Genomic DNA, 21,118 nt, shown 5'->3' with positions numbered 1-21,118 from the left:
ACCACTTGGACTAACTCCTGTTGGTAGGTCTGATAATATTTAAATCTAATGCGAAATTATTGAAAATTAAACAATTATATTTATTTAAAAAGAAAAAGAAGAGAGTGAGAGAGAAGGAATTAAAGGGATGATAAATGCAGAACGTGGGGAATACGTCGCCGGAGGCAGCTCTAGTGGCGGTCCCAGGGCCGTGCCCTTCGCTCTCGCTTCTCTCACTCTCCTTTTTTAATTTTTCCTTCCATCGCTTCTTTAATTAATTTATCTCTTTTCTTATTTTAAAAAAACCATGCTCCTGTTTAAAAATTTTATTAGCCAAACAAATTTTAATTCAACCACTCGCATTTTCGACGTATGAAATATTACCGGTACTTTGTGTATAAAAACAAATTAAATCTTTTTGTCTAATAAAATTTTCAAACGGAGTGTTTTCACTGATTTTTTTTCATAGGTTTAATATAAAATTTATTTAATTAATTTATAGTAAAGATTAAAAAATCAGATAAATTAGTTATTTAAAAAAAATATCACTCAATCTTTCTAAAATATTCTTACATAACATTTCATAAAAAAAATTATAATTACAAAAAAAAAAAGTAAATTAAGATTTTGTATTTAACATTAATTTTTTTTCTATGCACAGGAATCTTTCTATTTAAGATTACTGTCCCGGGAACTCGATGCAAACTTTTATTTCACATCTCCCAACCGTGTATCTGCGTGCTGCTATCCCAAACCCAACAAAACAAACCAAATTTTAACGTAAACTCTTGTCCCAAATTATATTAATCATGTCCTCAAAACTATGTCCACATTGGAAAATTGTCCAAACCAAACGGCCCTCATTTATTAAAGTATTGGGCCCTCACGTGTCAATTGGGCTTGATTCCAAACAAGTTTTGAACCTCTCTCAAACCTTATGAAGGCTGAGTCTTTCTTTAAAAATAGTCCATAGAAAACTACTATCTTCGATTTTTAATATGAGACCTCATTTAATTTTTATTTTGATTTTAAATATAAGACCTCAATCTTTTGTCTCTCATATTTATCTATTTTTTTCTAAAAGAGTTTTTCTAATAATAATAATAATTCTAGCCAGTACACTTAATTAATAAAGATATTTTACGAAAAACAACAAATATTTATTATAAATAACTAACTTAATTTGTTTTCCTAATCTATTCAAATTAATCAACTAACTGTTGTATTAAAGACCGGAGGTAATACTAGAATTAGCAGCTTCATAGAGAGCCCAACTGCGACCACTGGGAAAAACCGAATAAAATGAAGCTTAGAGTGGAAAAGATTCTAGAAAAGCATTGAAGAGCATGTTGCTAAAATTTTGAGAAACACCCATTATATATATGTGTGTGTGTGTTTCTTTCATTCATGATAACATACAGAAAAGATATGAGGGTACCACAAAGGGTGTGAGAAAAGCAATACATGACTCAAATAATATCAGAAAAAGGTAGGCTGTTGGGGAAGACTTGATTAGAGTGCAATTAATTTTTGCATTAAGAGTTGGAATAAGTTGCTCTCTCAACAGTTGTAAGAACCTACCCTAGTTTGAAAGAAACCCCGCAAAAGGCTTATCTATTAGCAGAAAGAAGAAAATGTTAGTTAGACCTACGAAGTTGGTGATGAAACTGACCCCATTCCTGCACGTACAGTACAGCAAGCAACAGTTACACATGGCCCTGTTTTGAGTAAGCTCACTGAAGGAAGTAGGAGGGGGGGGGGGAAGCTTTCTTGTGTCCTTTTGATGTCTTTATCATATCAGTTAATGATCAAAACCATTACTTAAAACATGGATTATGTCTTCGTCTTTTTGTCTATTTCCCTGAGACGGACAATGTTCGTGTCTCTGTTTTCCATAAAAGAATGAACGGTACACTGTAAGTATCATTTGTGTCTCTGTTTCTTGTTACTCATGACAGAGTGGTAATGAAGGGTTTTAATTTTTTCCCCCCTTCATAAGTTAGTAAGCAGAAATCACTGAACCAATCCATTGGGTTCATGTTTAACAGCAAAATCATGATTTGTTTTCTTAAAAATTAAAAAATGTGTTGTTTGGTTATAAAGGTGAGTGGCAGATCATGACATGTCGCCAAATTCTTCTTGAAACAGCCCACAAGTCATGATTAGATCTGCATATATAAGCATTGCTCTGACCTTTCAAGGCATGAAGATGAGTTTTACCAGCAATAATCATTGTTTTTCTCCCTCTTCTCTCTCTTCCCTTCTTCCACCTTGTCAAGTTTTGTTTTTTGGTGCACATGTCAAACCATTTCTTTGTTTCTAAACCAATTTATTATTCCTCTTCACAAAGCAAGGATTGGATCATTTGATATAAAAATGCTATCTTTTCTTTAATAAGAATATCTTAACCTCAGTTTTCGTTCAATCAGTCAATATACCCAGAACCCCCCCCCCCCGGGGGAGGGATCAATGTGAGAAATTCATCAGAAGTGTTAAATGTTACTTGACTCTGTCACAAAATAACACTCAACCAGATGAGTGTTCATTGACTTTTTGAATAGCCAATCACCACATTGCGTACAACACTCTTTCTCATTTGATTGCGCAGGAAAAGGAATTTTTGCAGAGACTGTAATTCTTGGTTAGTTGCGAGTCATCAAGAACTCATCATGTTTCTGATTGACTTCATCATGAGATGATACTGAACAATGTGTTCAAGCAAAAAAGGACGTAAGCAGAAAACAAAATGGAACTGATGGAAAAATGAGGCATAACAAATTATAAAGCTTCTTACTCAACTCAGAAGTTTTGCTACAAATGAACTGCAAAAAGAATTCCCACAGAGGATTTTTTTAGAAGGAAAAAAAATGAAAAGAATGCAGGGGAAAGAAGAAGAAAGAAAAAAAGAGACAAGATGACTCCAACTCCTACTGAACTCAACACCTAAAATTACTCAGACCTAAAACTCTACCCTTTTGACCTGCATATCTGATATCTGTCTACCCCTTTTTTATCAGCTCTCATTACAATCCTCCTCTAATAGCTAAATATGATCATCATCATCATCAACATCATCATCATCATCTTCATCTATGGGTTCCTATTCCCACCGCCCATTCCGTCCCTGTACAAAAAACCAATGAACAAAGAAATGAAATTTCATAAGTAAACAGATTCATATAACTCTCTCTAGATACGATTTTGGATCATTCCTTCCTCCTTTCTTTCTTCACTTCACATGTATTCCAGGGAAAGGCTGCTGTCAGTGTTTGGAATGAGCTCTGGTGAAGCATCAGTATGTGGTGGTTTGCTTCTCATTTCAAGCACCTTCTTATGGGAATTCGAGTGCAAGGATGGGCAAAATGTCGGACTAGCTGCCGGTCTGTATTCTGGGAATAGCCGGCCGGACTTGTATCGAACCCCACAAGCATTGCAGAGTGTTTTTGGCCCCATTGGACCTGCCCTCCATTGTGGGGTCTTTGTTATCTCACAATGCATACATTTCCTCACTGCTTGTGATGAACCATTCTGCTGATTCACATCAGCAGGACCTAATGGACAAGTAAATTTGATCTTCTTCTTCTTCTTGTGCTCCCCTGAAGATTGCTTAGGTATCTTGATCACCGGATGAGACTCCACGAAATTCTCACAATCTGAATTTCGCTGTGTGTTTTCGCCGACGGAGGATGCAGGGGAAATGAGCTGCATCGCGGGACGGGGCTTGAATGTGGCGGGGCGTGGACGCTTGCTGCGAGCACGCCCGCCACAAGGCACGGGGACGACCATTTCCGGCGGGCTTCGAGGTGGCGCCGCCACCGGCTTCTCCCCTGAACAGGAGCTGCTGCTCTCGAGGACAGAGACGGGGCTTGAAGTCTGGAATTGGTGGTGTCCTGAGTCGTTATTGGTGGTGCAAGATTGCTCCACTTGCTTCATGGTGAGGCTTCCACCAGTGAACGAGTCCTCCACAAAGTTCGAAAGCCATTCCAACTGGACAATGTCTTCATACTGCAATTGCAAAATTTCACTCAGTTAAAATTCTGCTCAGTCTCTAAACAGGAATTTTCATTCTCACCGACAAGTGAGCAAAACCACTCGAAGTGGAGCGAATATATTATAGTTTTGAACCTGAAACTGTAATTTAATGGGAGTGGTGACGAAGAACTCACCGGAACGGAGAGCTCGGCGGAGAGGTCGGAGGTGTTGTTGCCGGAGAAAACAGAGTCGGAGCCAGGCAGGGAGTCGGACTCGCCGGTCCAGATGCTGGGGAAGGCGCTGCAATTCCCGGCGCCAGTGGGTAAAGCGGAGGCGTCGACGTCTTCGGCGGGGAAATCGAGGAGGTCATCAATGTGGTCGAAGAAGCTGCCGCAGTCTAGCTCATCCATGAAATTGGGTCCGATCATCGTCGCTGTTGGTTGTGCGTATGTGAGAATTACTATTAGCCTGAGAGAAAATTACGGAAAAGAGAAACTATGAGAGAGGAAAACGGAAAAAAGATAAAAGCGAGAAGTGTTCCTGTAATTGTGCTTTCTTTTTTTAAAATCGTTTTATCATCACAAGGCGCCCATATCGGAGCGCCATGTCCGAAATGATGAAGCCAGCACATGGAACCGCGTGGCTCACCTTAGCCTCCGCCACAAAAGTAATTTTCAAAAATTCATTTTTTATCAAAATAAAAGAAACCCAATTATGAAGATTTTTTTTTTCCCTCCTTTTTAGCTTAAGAACACAGAAAAAGATAAACCCAGAGGCCAGAGCCAGAATTTCACAGTACTCATTGAAGACCCCAAATGAAAAGGCAGTATGAAGTGAAGGAGACGAGCGAACCTTGTGGTGGAAACCACCGTTGAGCAGAGGGATTTGTGTGTATAAGTTAAAGAAGGTAGAAGGAATGAGAGTCTGGAGAAGTAGGAAGCGAAAGGCAGAAATGAATGTGGATGGAGACAGAGAAGGGAACAGTGAAATGGAGTTGAGTTGCAGAGGTGGGGGGGAGAGGGAGGGAGGAGGAGGGAGGGGGGTTTTGAAAGGAGAGAGGGGAGTGAGAGAGGAATTTAAAAGAGGAGAAGAGGAGAGAGAAATGGTAGGTGAAGGCTCCTTGTTCAATGCTAGCTGTCTTTTACCATGCCATCCCTGTCGTGATGTTGAAGTGTTGTCTCTCTCCTCTCTCTGTCCTCATTACCCACGGGGTCCCTTCCCTGCTTTCACGCATTTTCAGTATATCACCGCGCCACCCTCCCATTTAATCCTCCCCTTCCTTTATCCCCTTCCTCTTGTTTATGCACTACATTACTAAAGTGTCTACCATAAGTACAGTACGTACTATGTATTTATATTTTCGTATCAAATTTGTGATCCCATGTTGCTTAATTGTTATGAAATTGAATTGCTAATGTTTCATTGTGACATTGTGAAGAGTCGAATTTGTAACCTCGTACTTAAATTTAAAAAGTGTTTAGATGGGAATAAAATTATGATTTTAAAAGTGATTTTACGGTACACGAAGTAAATATGTAGAGAAATTTATTTCGAATTATAAAAAAATGCTTTTCAAAAACATTTTTATAACTTTCCAAGTACTCGTTGAGACAATGGCTTGGATTGATTGTACTTGTTCTGTGAAAATTTCCATTCCTAATCTTCTCATTTTGCAGGTATACTAATCCATATTTACTTGGTTAATCCTAACATAATTATCTCGTTCATTTAATTTAATAGTATTTGTTTGTGGGGTTAATTTAGGAGGTTGGAGGCATTTATGGCCGCGAAGGAAGGGGGAAAGGGAGCAGGAGGAGGCGCGTGAGGCACACGGGATTGGAAGGCATGGGATGAGTGGTATTGTGGGGCTTGGGAGGTAACTTGGATGCGGTGGCTACGCGCCTACCTTTTTGCACTGTTGCGTGCCTTTTATGAAGCTTTGTCAAACAAAACAGCTCATTCTTAACATTACATTACAACACGCCCTCCTCTCACTTCCCTCCCTCCGCGCATTGGAATCCTATTTTTCCAAATTTTATTTTATTTAGAGTACCTTTTTCTTTCGTTTTGTGACGAAATCCCAAAATAATATTGGAATTTTCCTCCTCCTTGTTCATACGCCACCGTTTCTTACTATTTTTATCCCTCCCCCTGCTCCCTTGCCACGTCGACGTACCCCTCTACACGTGGCACTTCTCCTGCCCCCTTATTCGGCTCCTATTCACATCCTCAGACACCTCTAACCACTTTGTCAAAAAAAAATTTAAAAAAAAATGATTAAACCATTCATTTTGTCTAAAAGTAAAAAAAAAAATCAAATTCACTTGTATTTAATAAGATACCAAATAGGGATAATTTTAAAAAATACAATTAATATTTTTTTAATTTGATCCAAGAGTTTTCTTTTCAAAATTTATAGAGCAAAGAGTTTTCGTCTCTTCCAACAAATTAGCTTCTAAGCATTCAAAATTATATTATCCTCCTCCCAACATCTCAATCAACAACTTGTTGGTTAATTAATACTTTATTTAATGACTTGTAATAAAAATCATCGGGCTTTTTTTTTTTTTGAAAATACAAGTGGATGTGATTAACAGGAACAATGTATGTATGTGTCTATATATAGAAATAGGACGTAAGTAGCAAAATGCGTGACTTTATTGGAATCATGCACATTGTTCACATAAAAGGGGGGTTGGGGCATGGTGGATTCCCAAGTTGAGAAATGGTGGGTGATTCAAGCTGCAAATATGTAAAGTTATCTTAAAAACGAATAAAATCAGAATCATATATCATTGCCACAATTTGGAATAATGCAACCTAATCCCGTGTTCAAATTTGAAAGTTTTTCCCAATATTATAAATATAACCAACCCCCCCCCCCCAAAAAAAGAAAACAACCCCTCCGTACGATTCTCCTTAATTCACTCTTCTAAACTCTAAAATTGGCCTATATACACCCCCACACATATCATTATAATTATTAATTACTCCTCCGGTCCTTAATATAAGATCTAATTATTAAGTTAGTTCTGGTCCTAAATATAAGATCTATTTCTCATATTTATTAATTTTTTCTAAATTACTCCTATGGATACTCCATCGACCATAATTAAGTAGAAGAAGAAGAGGGAGTATTAAAAAAGATGAGTATGGTATTTTAGAAAAAACGCGTCATATTTCGTATAATTAACTAACTTACCTAACTTTCTTAATCTAATCAAATTAGTTAAATAGGTCTTATATTAAAGATCGGAGGAGTATTAATTATCAAATTTGACGTTTGTATGAAAAAATTATGAATATAACAAGATCAAGACACTTTTTAAAAATTTCTGTTACTCTATTTATTTAATATTTAGGGAGGCGTTCTTCAGTGGTTATTTATCATATAATTAATTTTAATAAATACAGAATTAAATATATGATGTTTCGACCTTATTTATTCATGGATAGTGTGGATGGAAGCAAGTAAAATGTGCTGAATTATGATTCTTTCACGGAATTTATTGTATTGCAAGTTTGATATGTATGCATGAATGATAATTATATAATCTGACAATATATGGCTATAAATAATAAATGTTTGAAATATATATATTTGCATCCGCAGATTAATTATATGAATAATGAATGCAAAAAATATCATATAAGTCTTGACGGGTAGCTAAATTTGGTATCAAGTTTGAAGATAAGGATGGGAAATGAAATGGTCAAGGAGCATTATTATGCATGAAATTTTATTATATTTTGTATAGTTAAATTCCAATTCAAGCTATACTCCAAACTTCAATTCCCTATTAATTGAGCCACCTTCAATTAAGGAGGAAAAAAAAAGAAAAGATGAAAAATTGAGACACATTGAGCACATAAAATAAAAACCCGAAAGCAGAAAAAAAATTACTAATTGTTAATTCTCATTACAACACATTTCAAGTTTTTTTTTTGTCCGGTGTTAAAAGTATAAGTTAGATAATTAATTTATAAATATTATAAAAATTAGTCACTTCTAAAAAAAAATGTGTTTGTTTTCTTAAAATGCTCTTTTTAATCGTTACATTAAAAATTACTCTATTGATTAAAAAACAAAAACTCATTACATATATGTGTAATTCAATATGAAGATTTTTAAAAAAATTATAGATTTAAAATACAAAATAAATTGAGATCTCGTATTTAAAAAAAACAAATCCTGTTATTAATTATTTTTCTTTTGATTTTGCAGGCTTATTGTATTTTATGAATAGAGAAGGAAAACGGGTGAGATAAAATAAAAAGGAAAGGTTAGCACAAAAGTGACGGCACAACTGAAGCGTGTTTGGTATTGGGCCTAACAAAAATGATGGTCCTCGCTCACAATATCTTTCCCTTTTTACTCCTTTTTATTTTTTGAATCATAATAATAATTAAAAAAGTAACAAAAAATTAAATTGACTTGAGTTGTACTCTTTGAATCAATCCCTTCAGAAACACTCTCCCTATCTCTCTCCCACTATAAAAATTTAAAAAAAAAATCTATCTAAAAAGGAGAGGGAGTAGTGTGAGGGAGTGTGTGTGTGGGTGTGCACTATGGCAATCTTTTTTATTATTATTATTATTATTTTTCCTTTAACTAACTTGAGATGCACTCTTTGAATCCCTTTCTTGTAAAAGACTTCTTGTTGTTCTGCTTCAACCAAATTATCATAATAAATAAATAAATATGAGTAACAATAATAATTAGTTCAAAAACCATCTCATTTTTGCAAAGAGTCCAAGTGTTAGGCTTTACTCATTTTAATTGTAACACACAAGCATCCATTTGTCCCCCCTCTTGTTTAATTTGTTGACTAAAAAGTAACATCATGACTTTATTCATTCAATAATCCTACCCCATTTCAATCCATTTTCAAGGCAATCTTTTTTTTTTATATAAAAAAAAGTGACATTTAGAAGGCCTCAGATAGAAATGAAAGGTCATGTACTTAAACCTGCTTGTAATTGTAGACTGTTAGTATCTGTCCCTTTGATTTTTTTTAAAACACCAATACAAAGTGGATACATAGGGAGTTTCTATTATTTTCATCACTTTTTTTCCTCCATCCCCATTGAGCAGGATTACATTTTGAATTAATTGTATAAAGTAAGAAAGGGTTGACATGATTTTGAGAATAGAGGGTAAAATAAGACTGATAAGAAAATAATGCGGGCGATAAATTGAATACTACCTCCAATTTTTAATATAAGAGCTTGTTTGATTTTTATTCTGGTCCTAAATATAAAATCCCAATCCATTTTATTTCTTATATTTATCTTTTTTTTAAAGATAATTCTTATAATAATAGTAGTACTAGTTAATATATTTGATTAATACAGATATTTTAAAAAAAATAATACTTAGTAAACTAATTTTTATATTGAGAAAGAATGGAAGGAGGTAATATTTGAAATAGAATCGAGAACGAAGAAAAACGAGTACGATTGAAGCCATCATCAACGGCAACGAATGATGATGGCCTATCACAGTCTTGGCAGTGCATTTTTCCCCAAACGTGTCTGGGATTTGACGTTTTGACGTTTTGACGTTTCATCCTCTCACGTTGCCCTCTTTTGGCTGCTTTCCAATTCATTCATTTATTTATTTCGGTAATAACAATAAGTGGATGGAAGCCGCGATATAAGGCAGAGCAACACTACAAAGTCTTCTTTTGTTTTCATTAGTATTTTTCAACACGCTTCTACGCACACAATACAGTCGTTTTGTACCTGTTTTGTTTTGACTTCACATGCCATGTTCGGTGTTCAATTCCCAGCAAACCTTCTCAGTTTGTTTTTTTTTTATTATTATTATCTTAAAGATGTTTTTATTTGATTAAGAAAATTAAATTTAAATCAGATGAAAATAACAGTTAAAAAAAAAACAACAATGGTTTTGTTATTCAAATTCCCCATATTTTCACCTCATATGACCATGGAATGGCTAGGACTTAGGACTTTACTTTGACAGGTCAATATATCCCATTCCGAATTCTAGCATTCTAAGTTTTTGAAGCGAAGTTGACTATTCTATGTTTTTTTTTGTAAATAAGATTTTATTTCTGTGGTATATTTCAAATGAAGACGTGATACATGTACTGTGAAAAATTATTCCCTCTAATTCCAAATTAGTTTTCATAATAAGTGTGTGGATTCTCTGAAATATCCTATATTTAATTATCACTGCATTACCTCTTTGTCTTTTTAAAATTCAATATGTATTTTTCTGTTATTTTTTTAAATTATTCAGGGGAAAAAATCAAATAATATCTCATTGGCATTCAAAATTGTCTTACATAACAAGGGGAAAATAAATCTAAAAAAAAAAAAAATTAGTGGACACCGACGCTCTTATTTCAGTCACTAATTCGTACTTAAATAACAAATGAAACAAATGCCCGTGAGGTTTAGTTTGTCAAGGACAGGAATTTAGTCAATTCTCCATCTAATGTGAAAGTTATGTGATAGAATTAATATTAATACTATTAATAATAAAACGACAAGTGGTTGCGCCTAGTGTGATGTCGTTTTCAACTGTGAGGCGCATTTGTTTTTTTTTCCTTAAACAATTACTCAATCAATTTCAAATTTAAATTTTCATTTCACTGGCCTTTTTTTTTTTGCCCTAAAAAATTAAACTTCAAATCAATTTTGTGTTTTACTCATTGAAGCTAATTTGTGTTAGCAACCAATATTTTTCATTCATGAAAGTGTCGGTTGAAGGAAACAGATTTGTACATATGTTGGGAAAATGGCACATGGGGTTGTGCCCTAATTTGGGTAAGCATAAATGATAATTTATATAATTGAGGGGCCAAAATATTTTTAGAAAAATAAAAATTGCGTGCTTATCAAAATTATGATGTAGTACAAATCACTATTGCAAAATTAATGACAGGTCTTTGTAGCTTTTATTAGTGGCAAATCCCCTTGGATAAGGACTTTTTAATGTATATACTTACTTATTGTCTGTTTCAATACCCAACAACAAAAATCATTTGAGTTTAATTATTTTTTGAAAATTATGTGCTCTTTTTGTGTCGCCAAATTATACTTAATAATTTTATTCATTAACTTCTCTTATAAGAGATTCATGGGTGCCATCAAAATTATTTTGTTTGAGAATAATCTTAGTTGTAATAAACTAATAATAGGAGCTCCACACAACAAAAATTAAATTAAACAACAGGAGCATCTTTTCTCTCACATCACTGAATATTCTGAAAATAAATTATTTAAAGATTGAATATACAGAGCACATAAACATAGCACATAAACATAGCACAATTTGATCTGAACCTTGTTAAAACTGTAATTTTTTTGGCACAATAAAAAAATTGTGCAAAAAAATCTTTTTTATTTTCAAAGACTAAACAATTTTTAAAAGCATGTTCAAATTATTGAAACAAAATACAAATAAATAAGGGCAATTCATTTTTTTTAAAGGATTCAAAAAACTGAAAAAAAAAATTAAGTACATGTGGGGGGTAAACTAAAGATAAACTAAACTTTCCGTGGTTTATTGACTTTGCCAATTGCACACACATTATTATAATTTAATCAAGCTCACTGGGCTTATGTAATTGATTGATGATGGAAAAAAATTAATTGTTAATTATATTTAAAAAAATCTTATATTTAAAACCGTAAGAGTATTATTTAAATAACTGAATATTAAACGAATAATCATGTTTAAATATGCTTCTGGTCTCATGGTAGTATTGTAATCCCCAAGTCGAACTTAATCTGGGTAGAAATTTTGGTCAGATGACTTCACAATGCGCCAATGGAAATTTTGAAATAATTAATTTTTTTTTTGAATTTGAAAAAAATAAAAAATGTAAAACTGGTGAGGTGGCATGAGACGGCGAGATGAGCGGAGGCGGAGGAGAAGGAAGGAAGGGGTGGGGGGACGTGCGGGCGTGGGAGCAAGTAAGAAGAAGGAAGCTCGAGCCATGTTCCCTGTGGGTCCCACTTTCCATGTTGTGAGCGTCGGTTCACACGTTCGTCAACGTGCCCCGTTTTAAACCCCCCCTCCTAACTGTCCCACGGGTCCCACTCTTAACCCCCCTCACGTGACTCTGCCCTCCACCTCCAGCCTATCATCTCCCTCCACGTCACCCATCTTCCATCTCCCTCAAGTACCTCTACAGTTTAAAGATGTTTTGCCGCATCATGTGCCCGCCTGGGCCCACCCCCAAACTGCGCCCTGCCGTACCTAAGCATCGTCCCCACCCAAACCAGTCCTTAATTGTCGACCATAATTCATGATTCATTGCTCCCAACTAAATTTCCCCTCCTCCATTTTTCCCCCCTTCAAATTAGGTATGGAAACGGAGATTTCTAGTTTTTTTGTTTCACATGAATCTATTTTTTATTGATTGCTCAGTTGAAACTAATTTTGTTCAAAATCTTTTCAACACTAAATATGAACACTTGATTTATCGTTTTTCTAAACCCAATTCTTATTAGCCGTGGAATGCCCTTGGGTTAGTTAATGTAATGAAAGCATCACACAAGCAATCATTGGAGTGGTGATATTAATAAATAATTTATGAATATATTTTGAGTGATATTAGTAAAACCCACTACCTTTGATCTTTAATATAAAAGTTTGTCTAATTTTTATTTTAGCTCTAAATATAAAACCTCAATTTAATTTATTCTAATATTTATCCATTTCTTTGAAACTAGTTCTTGTAATAATAGTAATTTTAGTCAGTACACTTGATTGGTAAGAATATTTAAATAAAAATAACATCTATATAATACAAATAACTAATTTAACTAATTTTTTAATCTACTCAAATTAACTAATTATTTTTTATATTAAACACAAGAGATAGTATTATAGCAAAAGGAGGGATTATGCATGGGGGAGCGGAGAGAGGGAACGCGGAGGGGGGAGAAGGAGGAATGGCTGAGAAAGGTTGGGGTTGGGAGGTGTAATATTTAATGATAAATGATTGGCTGAGTTTAGAGGGTTAGCGGCCGGGGTGGTGCTTGAGATTCAGAACCTGCGACGATGCTTCGCCCCAACTTGGCCACAAAGCACTAAAATTGACAAACCCACCGCGTCCTGCTTCTTGGTGAACACCCAAATTACATCTGTATTCGGATTTTGCATGTAGTGCTCAATCATTAATCCTCACCTCACTGCTGCCTCATCATTTACTTTCTCTTATATACTATTTTCTGTCTTAATTATAAGATTTTATTTATAAATTATAATTTTATAATTAGATTGAAGATATTATTATTATTATTAATTATTCACAAAAATCAAAAATAAAAAGGAGACCTCACTACCTCCTCCTCCTGAGCTCACTATCCCAACGAATATGCGTCCCAATGAAAGGGACTCCCCCAATGTCCTGCATTTAAAGACACCACCCTTTATACCAGCCATCACTTCCATGTATCCCTTCATTTCAAGCCCCACAAATAATTTCTTTTTCTTTTAGATTAAAAAAATAGGATAAAACATTCATGTCAAGTTGCTTATACCCATCTGGCAAATTCTCCAATCATATTTATAACTAAATATTAATATTTTATTATACGTAATTAGAGAACTTGACATAATAAATACTCTTATGGTCCTATTTATAAGACACTTTCAGCATATTTCACACAGATCAAAGAAAACCTTAAAATGCGTTGGCTATCGATTAAAATATAACAATTTTTTTAATTTTACTCATATTTAATATATACACTTTTCAGAAGAGATAACTACCTACATTATAATAAATGAAGGACAAAATAGTACATTCACCCTAAAAATTTAATAAAGTGATTTATAAATAGGATCAAAATAAATTTTCTCTCTCTACCTTATAAATAGGACCAGACGAGTATAAGTAACTTGATCTAGATATTATCCTCAAAAAATAGATACTCACGATCGGATATTATAATAAAAATCAAATTACAACCTCTTAAAAAACATTCATATTGCCAGACTATAAGGTGATTGAACACCCCAAGCAATTCAAAATATTAAATTATTATATTCTCGTAATGCTCTTACAAAAAGTCGCTGTCTTAGGCCAGTGCACCAATAGCTAATAGCTGTAAAAACATAAAATATGAATATTGTGTGCGCTCCTCGCATTATATATATTACTAGTTCGGTGGTCAAACATTGTGAATCTGTGGGGTAAACTAGATGTTCAAATATTTACTAAAAAGTATTAAAAAAAAAAGTAAGAAAAATGGGAATTACTACTATTATTACTTATTAGTGGTTTAATATTTTTCCTTGGCAGCTTTTACGGGGGGAAGGGGGAGACGGAGGTAAGGCGTACGGTAGCGGAGAGCACGGGTAATGGGAAGACCAAGAAGGATGAGATGCCACGTCACGGGGAGGAGTGTTGAAAAAAAAGGAATGACCGGGAATGAATATGGCGTGTCGGTGCCGACAGGAATGGGATGGGAACAGGATTACCGGCTACGGAAGGTTACTGGACCTGAATCCCATGCACCCCTTTATCACACCGTCGGTGCCTCCCCACCCGCGGTTTTCCTACTTTTCTCCTTTCCCCACTCTCTCTCCCTATCTCACCTCATCCGTATATTTTAATTCATCAATAATTTAATTTCCTACAAAACAGATATATTCTCTATTCTTAATATCTAGCATGAGGTTAGTATTCACTGCATTTGAAAAGCTTTCTTATGGTTGGTAGATTTGGTGTTATGTAACCTCAAGCCGTTAACATCTTGAGTTCTGCCTTTCTAATTCCCAAAAAAAAAAAAAAAGAGATAGTGTACTTCTTATTCCTAAAAAGAATCATGCATGATAATATGACTCATAAGCTTATAAGATCATTTAAAAGTATTGGTTTGGTTGTGGATGAGTATTTGATAATTTGGTACTACCTCCTGTCCTTAGTATAAGACCTCGTTTGACTTTTATTTTTATCCTAAATATAAGACTCCAATCCATTTTATTTTCTATGTTTGTATATTTTTTTTCAAGTTAGTCGTTCTAATAATAATAGTTCTAACTAATATATTTGATTAGTAATGATATTTTAGAAAAGATAACATATGTTTATTACAAATAACTAACTTAACTTGTTTTCTTAATGTCTTTAAATTAATCGACTAACTCTTATATTTAGGACTGAAGGTAGTATAATGTCTTGATTGATGGGTTGTATAATTTTTTTCCCTTATTAAAATGAGAACTTAGGGGTCTTTTTTTTTATTTAAAAAAAGACAATTTTGGACCCGGGGCGGGGGGTAAAATATTGGCTAATATGTGGAAGGTTAAGCAGAGTTATATTATTTGGAGAAGATGGGCCAAACCATGTGACAGGCAGAAGAAAGCAAATCAAAGAAGGCCTATAATGCATTATTTAATTAATCAGCACACTCAGCAACGGTCAGATTTGTCATTCCTCACAAGTCACAGTACATATAATTATATTATATATAGATTTCATATAATTTTATTATTGTTTTAAAAAATGATAGAATCTCTTGTTAGGATACACTTGATTGACCATTGGGGAAGTGGGGTGATTTAGGAATATAAAAATGAGGAGACATATACTTTCGTTGCTGGATCCCAACGGGGAATAAATGTGGCACGTGATTGTGCCATGTGGATTTGTATCTTTATTTTCATTTTTATTTTTATATTATCACCCCCGGAGCGTCGTCAGTAATCAGTAATTATGATTAATTAAGCTTAATCATGTAGTATAATTAATCATGCTTATTCGTAATTTGTCCACGCTTACTTACGCTGAATAGTGAATATATTTGCAACTTCGTGCTCAAAGCAAAGTGAGCTTCCAACTAAGGTACGGAGCCAGTCAAGGCCAACAGTTGTGTAAAGAAAAAAGGGAGCCATCACAGGCATACATGAAGCTTCCAGGAGTAAGCTAGCCGGTTTTTAAAATACGAGATAAATATGTATAAATAAAAAATTTTATTTATGTAAAATGTGTTTATAAATATTTATGATTATGATTCTAAATAGGCCCCTATAGTAAAAACTTCTCTTTAAGTGAGAAATCATATATTTGATTCTATTTGTAATATCAAGTTGTTATGAGTGTCTTTTCCTCTATATATATTATTAAAAAAATACTTTATCCAGTTCTTGTTATAAGAATTTTTAACATGTTTTTTTAGTATATTATATATTGTCTGAAGCAATAATTTGTTTTATCTAATATCCCCAATCAATTATAAAATTTTGCAATTAAATATTTCTTTTTTCTTTTATCAGAAAAATTAAACAGACTTTTCTAATGAATCAATTTTTATAGAGAATAATTTAAAATTTTTATAAGAAATAACTAATTCTTATTAATTCTCTTAATTTATGTAAAATTGTTGATTGAATATAAGAATAGAAGGCATTAAAATGTGAATAGAAAGGTTTCCAACCAAAAAAAAAAAAAGTGAATAGAAAGGAAGTATCGTAATCAGCTAATTAAACGGCGAGATTGATGAAAATGAAATTGATGGACGGGTCCTTACATGTGAAGTTACAAGACTTTTTATAATTATCTCGTGAAACTTTTTTAAACTTTTTATCTTCGTTTGTAATTTCCTTTTCTTCTAAGGAAATTCCACACCAAAAAAAAAAAAGTTTTCTTGATGACCCCACACACACACAAAAAAAACACGGAATAGGGAAACTTGTTCTGCGACAAAAAAAAAAGTAGCTTCTAACATTAAAAATAATAAATAACATATCATTTTAAATATATATACTCGCATATACTGATTTTTTATTTGTCCTAAATGTAAGAGTTGACTGAAGAATTTGTTTTGATCCTAGATACACGTATTCAATCTACCTTATTTTCCAAATTGATAATTTTTCTTCTCAAATTCTCCTTATTAAATACACATATTAAGAAAGTGATTTTGATATAAATGATTAAAAGAGAAATTTTTTTAAGAAATAAATATACAATTTTTTAACTAACTAACATACATATTTTTTTAACATCTATAAATAAGCAGCATAATTCTCATACTTAGGATTGGAATATATATATATATATATATATTTGAAAAATCTCATGTTGTGGTATTAAACATTTGTTTTACTAGGTAGGGAGACAACCAAATCATGCTGGAGGGGGAGGGTAGCCCCAAGCCATGTGGGGAGCTACAAACAGTAATGACGTTATTGCCCTTATGCGCGACTTATTAAATGGGTGATAAACAAGGTTAGTTTTGGGATGAAAGAATTTATGAGAAATTGGTTCAATGGGGCATATAAGTACGTTGTTGAAAATTAATGTTTCGGGTGGTGGCAGGTCACATGCAAGGCAAATATCCTCTAACTCAAAAGCTGAGGTTCTTTTTTTTTTTTTTTTTTAAGTTTGTTCCTTTAGAAAGAGAAATAAAAAGGAAAATTGGATGGCAATGGTATTTGCAATTTTGTATTGGATGATACATAGATAAAATAAAACCGCAATTTCTTTCAATTTAAATGGCACAAGTGGTTATATATAGTTATTAAGATTTTACATAAATAATTTTTTCACCATAGAAAATTAAAGACTACTGCTTTCCCTTGCTTTAAATATGTTTTCTTCATGCTTCGTTTTAATTATAGTAAGTATAATTTTCAAAACAACGACATGGAAATTTTTTTAATTGTTTATTGCCTATTCCATAATTTTATTATGAAAGAAAATCTAATAAGAATGATATAAGTCACGGAGTTAAGTAGGATGATATTTCGATTTTGTCTAACAATTTTTTTTTTTGTTGAGAAGTTTGTTCGATTACTTTGAGACGAAGTAATTATATGAAGCTGCTTTCTGTTTTTTAATTTATTTCGGTGGGCCAGCCCAAGGTCCACTCTAATAGCTTTTTCTCAAAAGGTTAAAGCCCAAACTAAATGGACATATTTATAAGACAGGCAATTTCATAACATTTTTTAAGCACCTGAATTAATGACTTAATCTAGGAGTTATGAAGCAACATTAATATTAATATTTATATTTTTATTATAAAACATTGAATGAGGATTGATGGGGAAAAACTACGAACCAAACAAACATATAATAGCAGCGTGGGAATCGTTATCAATAATAAATAATAAATAAATAATCACATCAGGATGGGCTTTTCTGATGTAACCAAATACTGTGCATGCTTAAAATATGGTATGCTGTGATTGTTGTTGATGTTTTTGTCACACACACACACACATATTTTGGCATATTTTTTATATACTCATTTATATTTATTAACTCGTTTGGTCAAAAAAAATGTTTATTTGTTAAATTCAAATGAATTCACTTCCAAATGTTGAATAAAACTAGGTTAGCCGTGCGGCATTCCATGTGTATGAAAAATTTAAACAAAAAATACAGTGCACTCAAAACCACAAAAAACAAGATATATATATATATATAATTTTTTAATAATTTTTATACAATGGTATTTTTAATTTTCATTTGAAAATCCAAGATTAAAATTATCTGTAATACTTTTATCCATAAAAAAATGCTGCAAAGTCGTTTATCCATGGGCTTTGGACAATATGATGTGATGTAGGGATGGGGCCATACATTATCTATCTTTTTGTTAGCAAAAACAAAAAAGTTCCTCTCGCAACAACAAAGATTCAAATTTCTTTTAGAAAAGATGTCCATATTTAATGTTGGACAGCATCTCAAATAGAATTATTTCTGATAAGAATGTACATAATTTCATTCTTTCAGTATCGTAAAATGAGCAAAAAAATCTGTTTAATGTTTTAAACTCAATAGATCTTTGAGGATGTCTTCACATTTGAATATGCTTGGATATATGTTTAATGGTTTATGATCAACAAATATGCATATTCACTACATTATCATGGGCCATATTGCAATAAAAAAGTTACATAATGAAAATCAATTAAAAAAATTAGTATTTATAGTTTTTTCCAGTTTTAGTAAAAAACAAAAAAGGTAGAGAACTAAATCTTACTGTTAGCTGCACACGAGGATGAACATCACAATTAGGGAAATACAAGAAAAGGGAAATTAAAGCTTCATTTTAATACCACTAGACATTTTATATTTCATTTATATTTCTGCTTATATACTTTTTAGGTTATTTGGCCAAAATATTTATGATTTTGATGTAAAGCATAGGGGCTGCTTAGTAAAGAAAAAGTCTAAAAAGGAAAGGAAGAATTAAAAAGAAAAACACATGGTGCTTTTTAAATTGGAGGTGCTTTTTATTTCGGTCAAGTATATTGGGCCACTTATACATAATCTTTTGCCTTTTTCTTTTTTTCCTTTTTGAAAACATTCTTCTCCATCTTCTTATACCTGTTCTGCCAAAAGAATAATCACAGCGTGTTTGGCAAATAACTTTTTTGGTCAGAAATTGGCACAATAACTTATCAGCAAAGAAAAAAAATTTCGTGCTGTCGATGAACAAAATATGACTTGAATATTGTATTCTTCTGCTCTGCCGAACTGTGTAGAAGGAAAAAAAAAATTGAAAGACTACAATAAAAGTTGTGTAAGTCAAATGAAATGCATAACCGAAAAAAAGGAATAAAAATTATATATAAAAACTGCATTATTTTGATGAGAAAAACTGAATTATTAATAGCTTATAGATAGTAGTGCTTAAAAATTTATGGACAATGAAAGTCGCTATGGATTTTTTATTCATAAAATACACCATGCATGAAATCAAGCACTTAATTTATTCTATGTAGATGAGAAGAAAGTGAAGGCTATTTGAAGTTTGTCAACTTCAAAGAATACAAGCAAAATTAGGGATTCTCATGAACAAGAGATTTGTTAATAGTTTTCCGTTCATTGCTGTACGTCAATAAACTTGAAAGACTAAAATATCTTCCGCCTTCAAAACCACAAAATTATGAGGTTCAATTGCACCAGAAGTCTGAAAGTGGGGGTAATGAGAGTTTTAAGACCAAAAATGATTTGGATGCATAATTAGGATAATTGAGTTGACATGTCCAATTTCATGTGTTCCCGGCATCGATGTCACATGTAGTGTTTGCTAAAGTCCGTTTACACTTGCCCTTCTCTCTCTTTTGCCAACTCAGTTTACACAGTTTCAGGCACTGCCTCATTTTAAATATCCACATGTAGCCAGTTATGAATCAATAATGCTTTTTATGATTTGAAGATGCCATCATGTGCCTCCACCCATCTTAGCCACCCAAAATGCCACCAACTGTTAAGTCGATTCTCCATTTTCCCCCTTGCTTAGCTTCGTCGCCATGTCACCCTTTCCGTTTCATAATTATCAAATGTTTTGTTCTTAAAAAGAAATCCCCAACGAACAGATTGAAACAAACCGTTATCTTATCACCTCGTGATTGATCTAAAGCTGATCCATCCACACCGAAATTTACATCCAGCAAACCTTTTTTGGCAAGCAGCTGAGGGTCTCATTATGACTACCCCATCGTGCATGATTAACCTGTATTTCCATATAGAATGAGACAAGTTGTCCTATTTTTCACGATTACACACATTACAAAAGAAAAAAATAAAGGGCAGGGAGATGAACCGACAATTTGATTTTTAAGGAAAGACGTTGAGTAAGCTCAAAACCTCACAAGTGATATGATTTGCAAGTTTAAAAACTCTTCTTGACCAGTTTTTGGGATTATACTCCCTTTAAACTTGTGTTTATAGTATTGGTACTTTCATTGAGAGTTCAATACTCATTTTGAACTTGGGCTTTACTTTTGTGTCTGTGTTCATAACATAATACTCCTTCGGTCCTTAATATAAGACCCATTTAACTAATTTAATTAGATTAAGGAAGTTAGGTAAATTAGTTAATTATAAGAAAAGTGACACATTTTTCCTAAAACACCATAATCATATTTCTTAATACCTCATCTTCCTCTTTTACTTGATTATAGTTGAGGGAGTATTTATAGGGGTAATTTAGAGAAAATTGATAAATATGAGAAAGGAGTCTTATATTTAGAACCAAAACCAATTCAAGAATTAGGTCCTATATTAAGGACCGGAGGAGTACTTGTTATGATGGCTTCTCAAAATATATTTTTCAGAGCATCCCACTGAAAAGGGTTTCTCTCTCTGGTAATGTGTTCAGATGATATCCAGATTAATCTTGATGCATTTCGACTATGTCAACGGAATGGCTGAAATAGTTTCGT

At 33.1% G+C, this 21,118-nt stretch overlaps 1 protein-coding gene across 1 annotated transcript; it reads right to left on the bottom strand.

Moving 5' to 3' along the window:
• Positions 1–2,745: 2,745 nt before the first annotated feature.
• Positions 2,746–4,967, bottom strand: LOC114730663 (GATA transcription factor 8). The gene is made up of 3 exons (XM_028917771.1): positions 4,804–4,967; positions 4,146–4,419; positions 2,746–3,984 (listed from the first exon to the last, which is right to left on the bottom strand). Exons 2-3 carry the CDS (start codon positions 4,377–4,379, stop codon positions 3,214–3,216), a joined length of 1,005 nt encoding a protein of 334 aa, XP_028773604.1. The 5' UTR covers positions 4,380–4,419; positions 4,804–4,967; the 3' UTR covers positions 2,746–3,213.
• Between the last annotated feature and the right edge of the window lie 16,151 nt (positions 4,968–21,118).

Source organism: Neltuma alba, unplaced genomic scaffold, assembly GCF_004799145.2.
Source record: "Neltuma alba isolate B1F8T4 unplaced genomic scaffold, ASM479914v2 tig00012754_pilon, whole genome shotgun sequence".
NCBI lineage: Eukaryota > Viridiplantae > Streptophyta > Magnoliopsida > Fabales > Fabaceae > Neltuma > Neltuma alba.
Note: the sequence above shows the minus strand (reverse complement) of the source record. Positions and strands in the feature narration are given on the sequence as shown.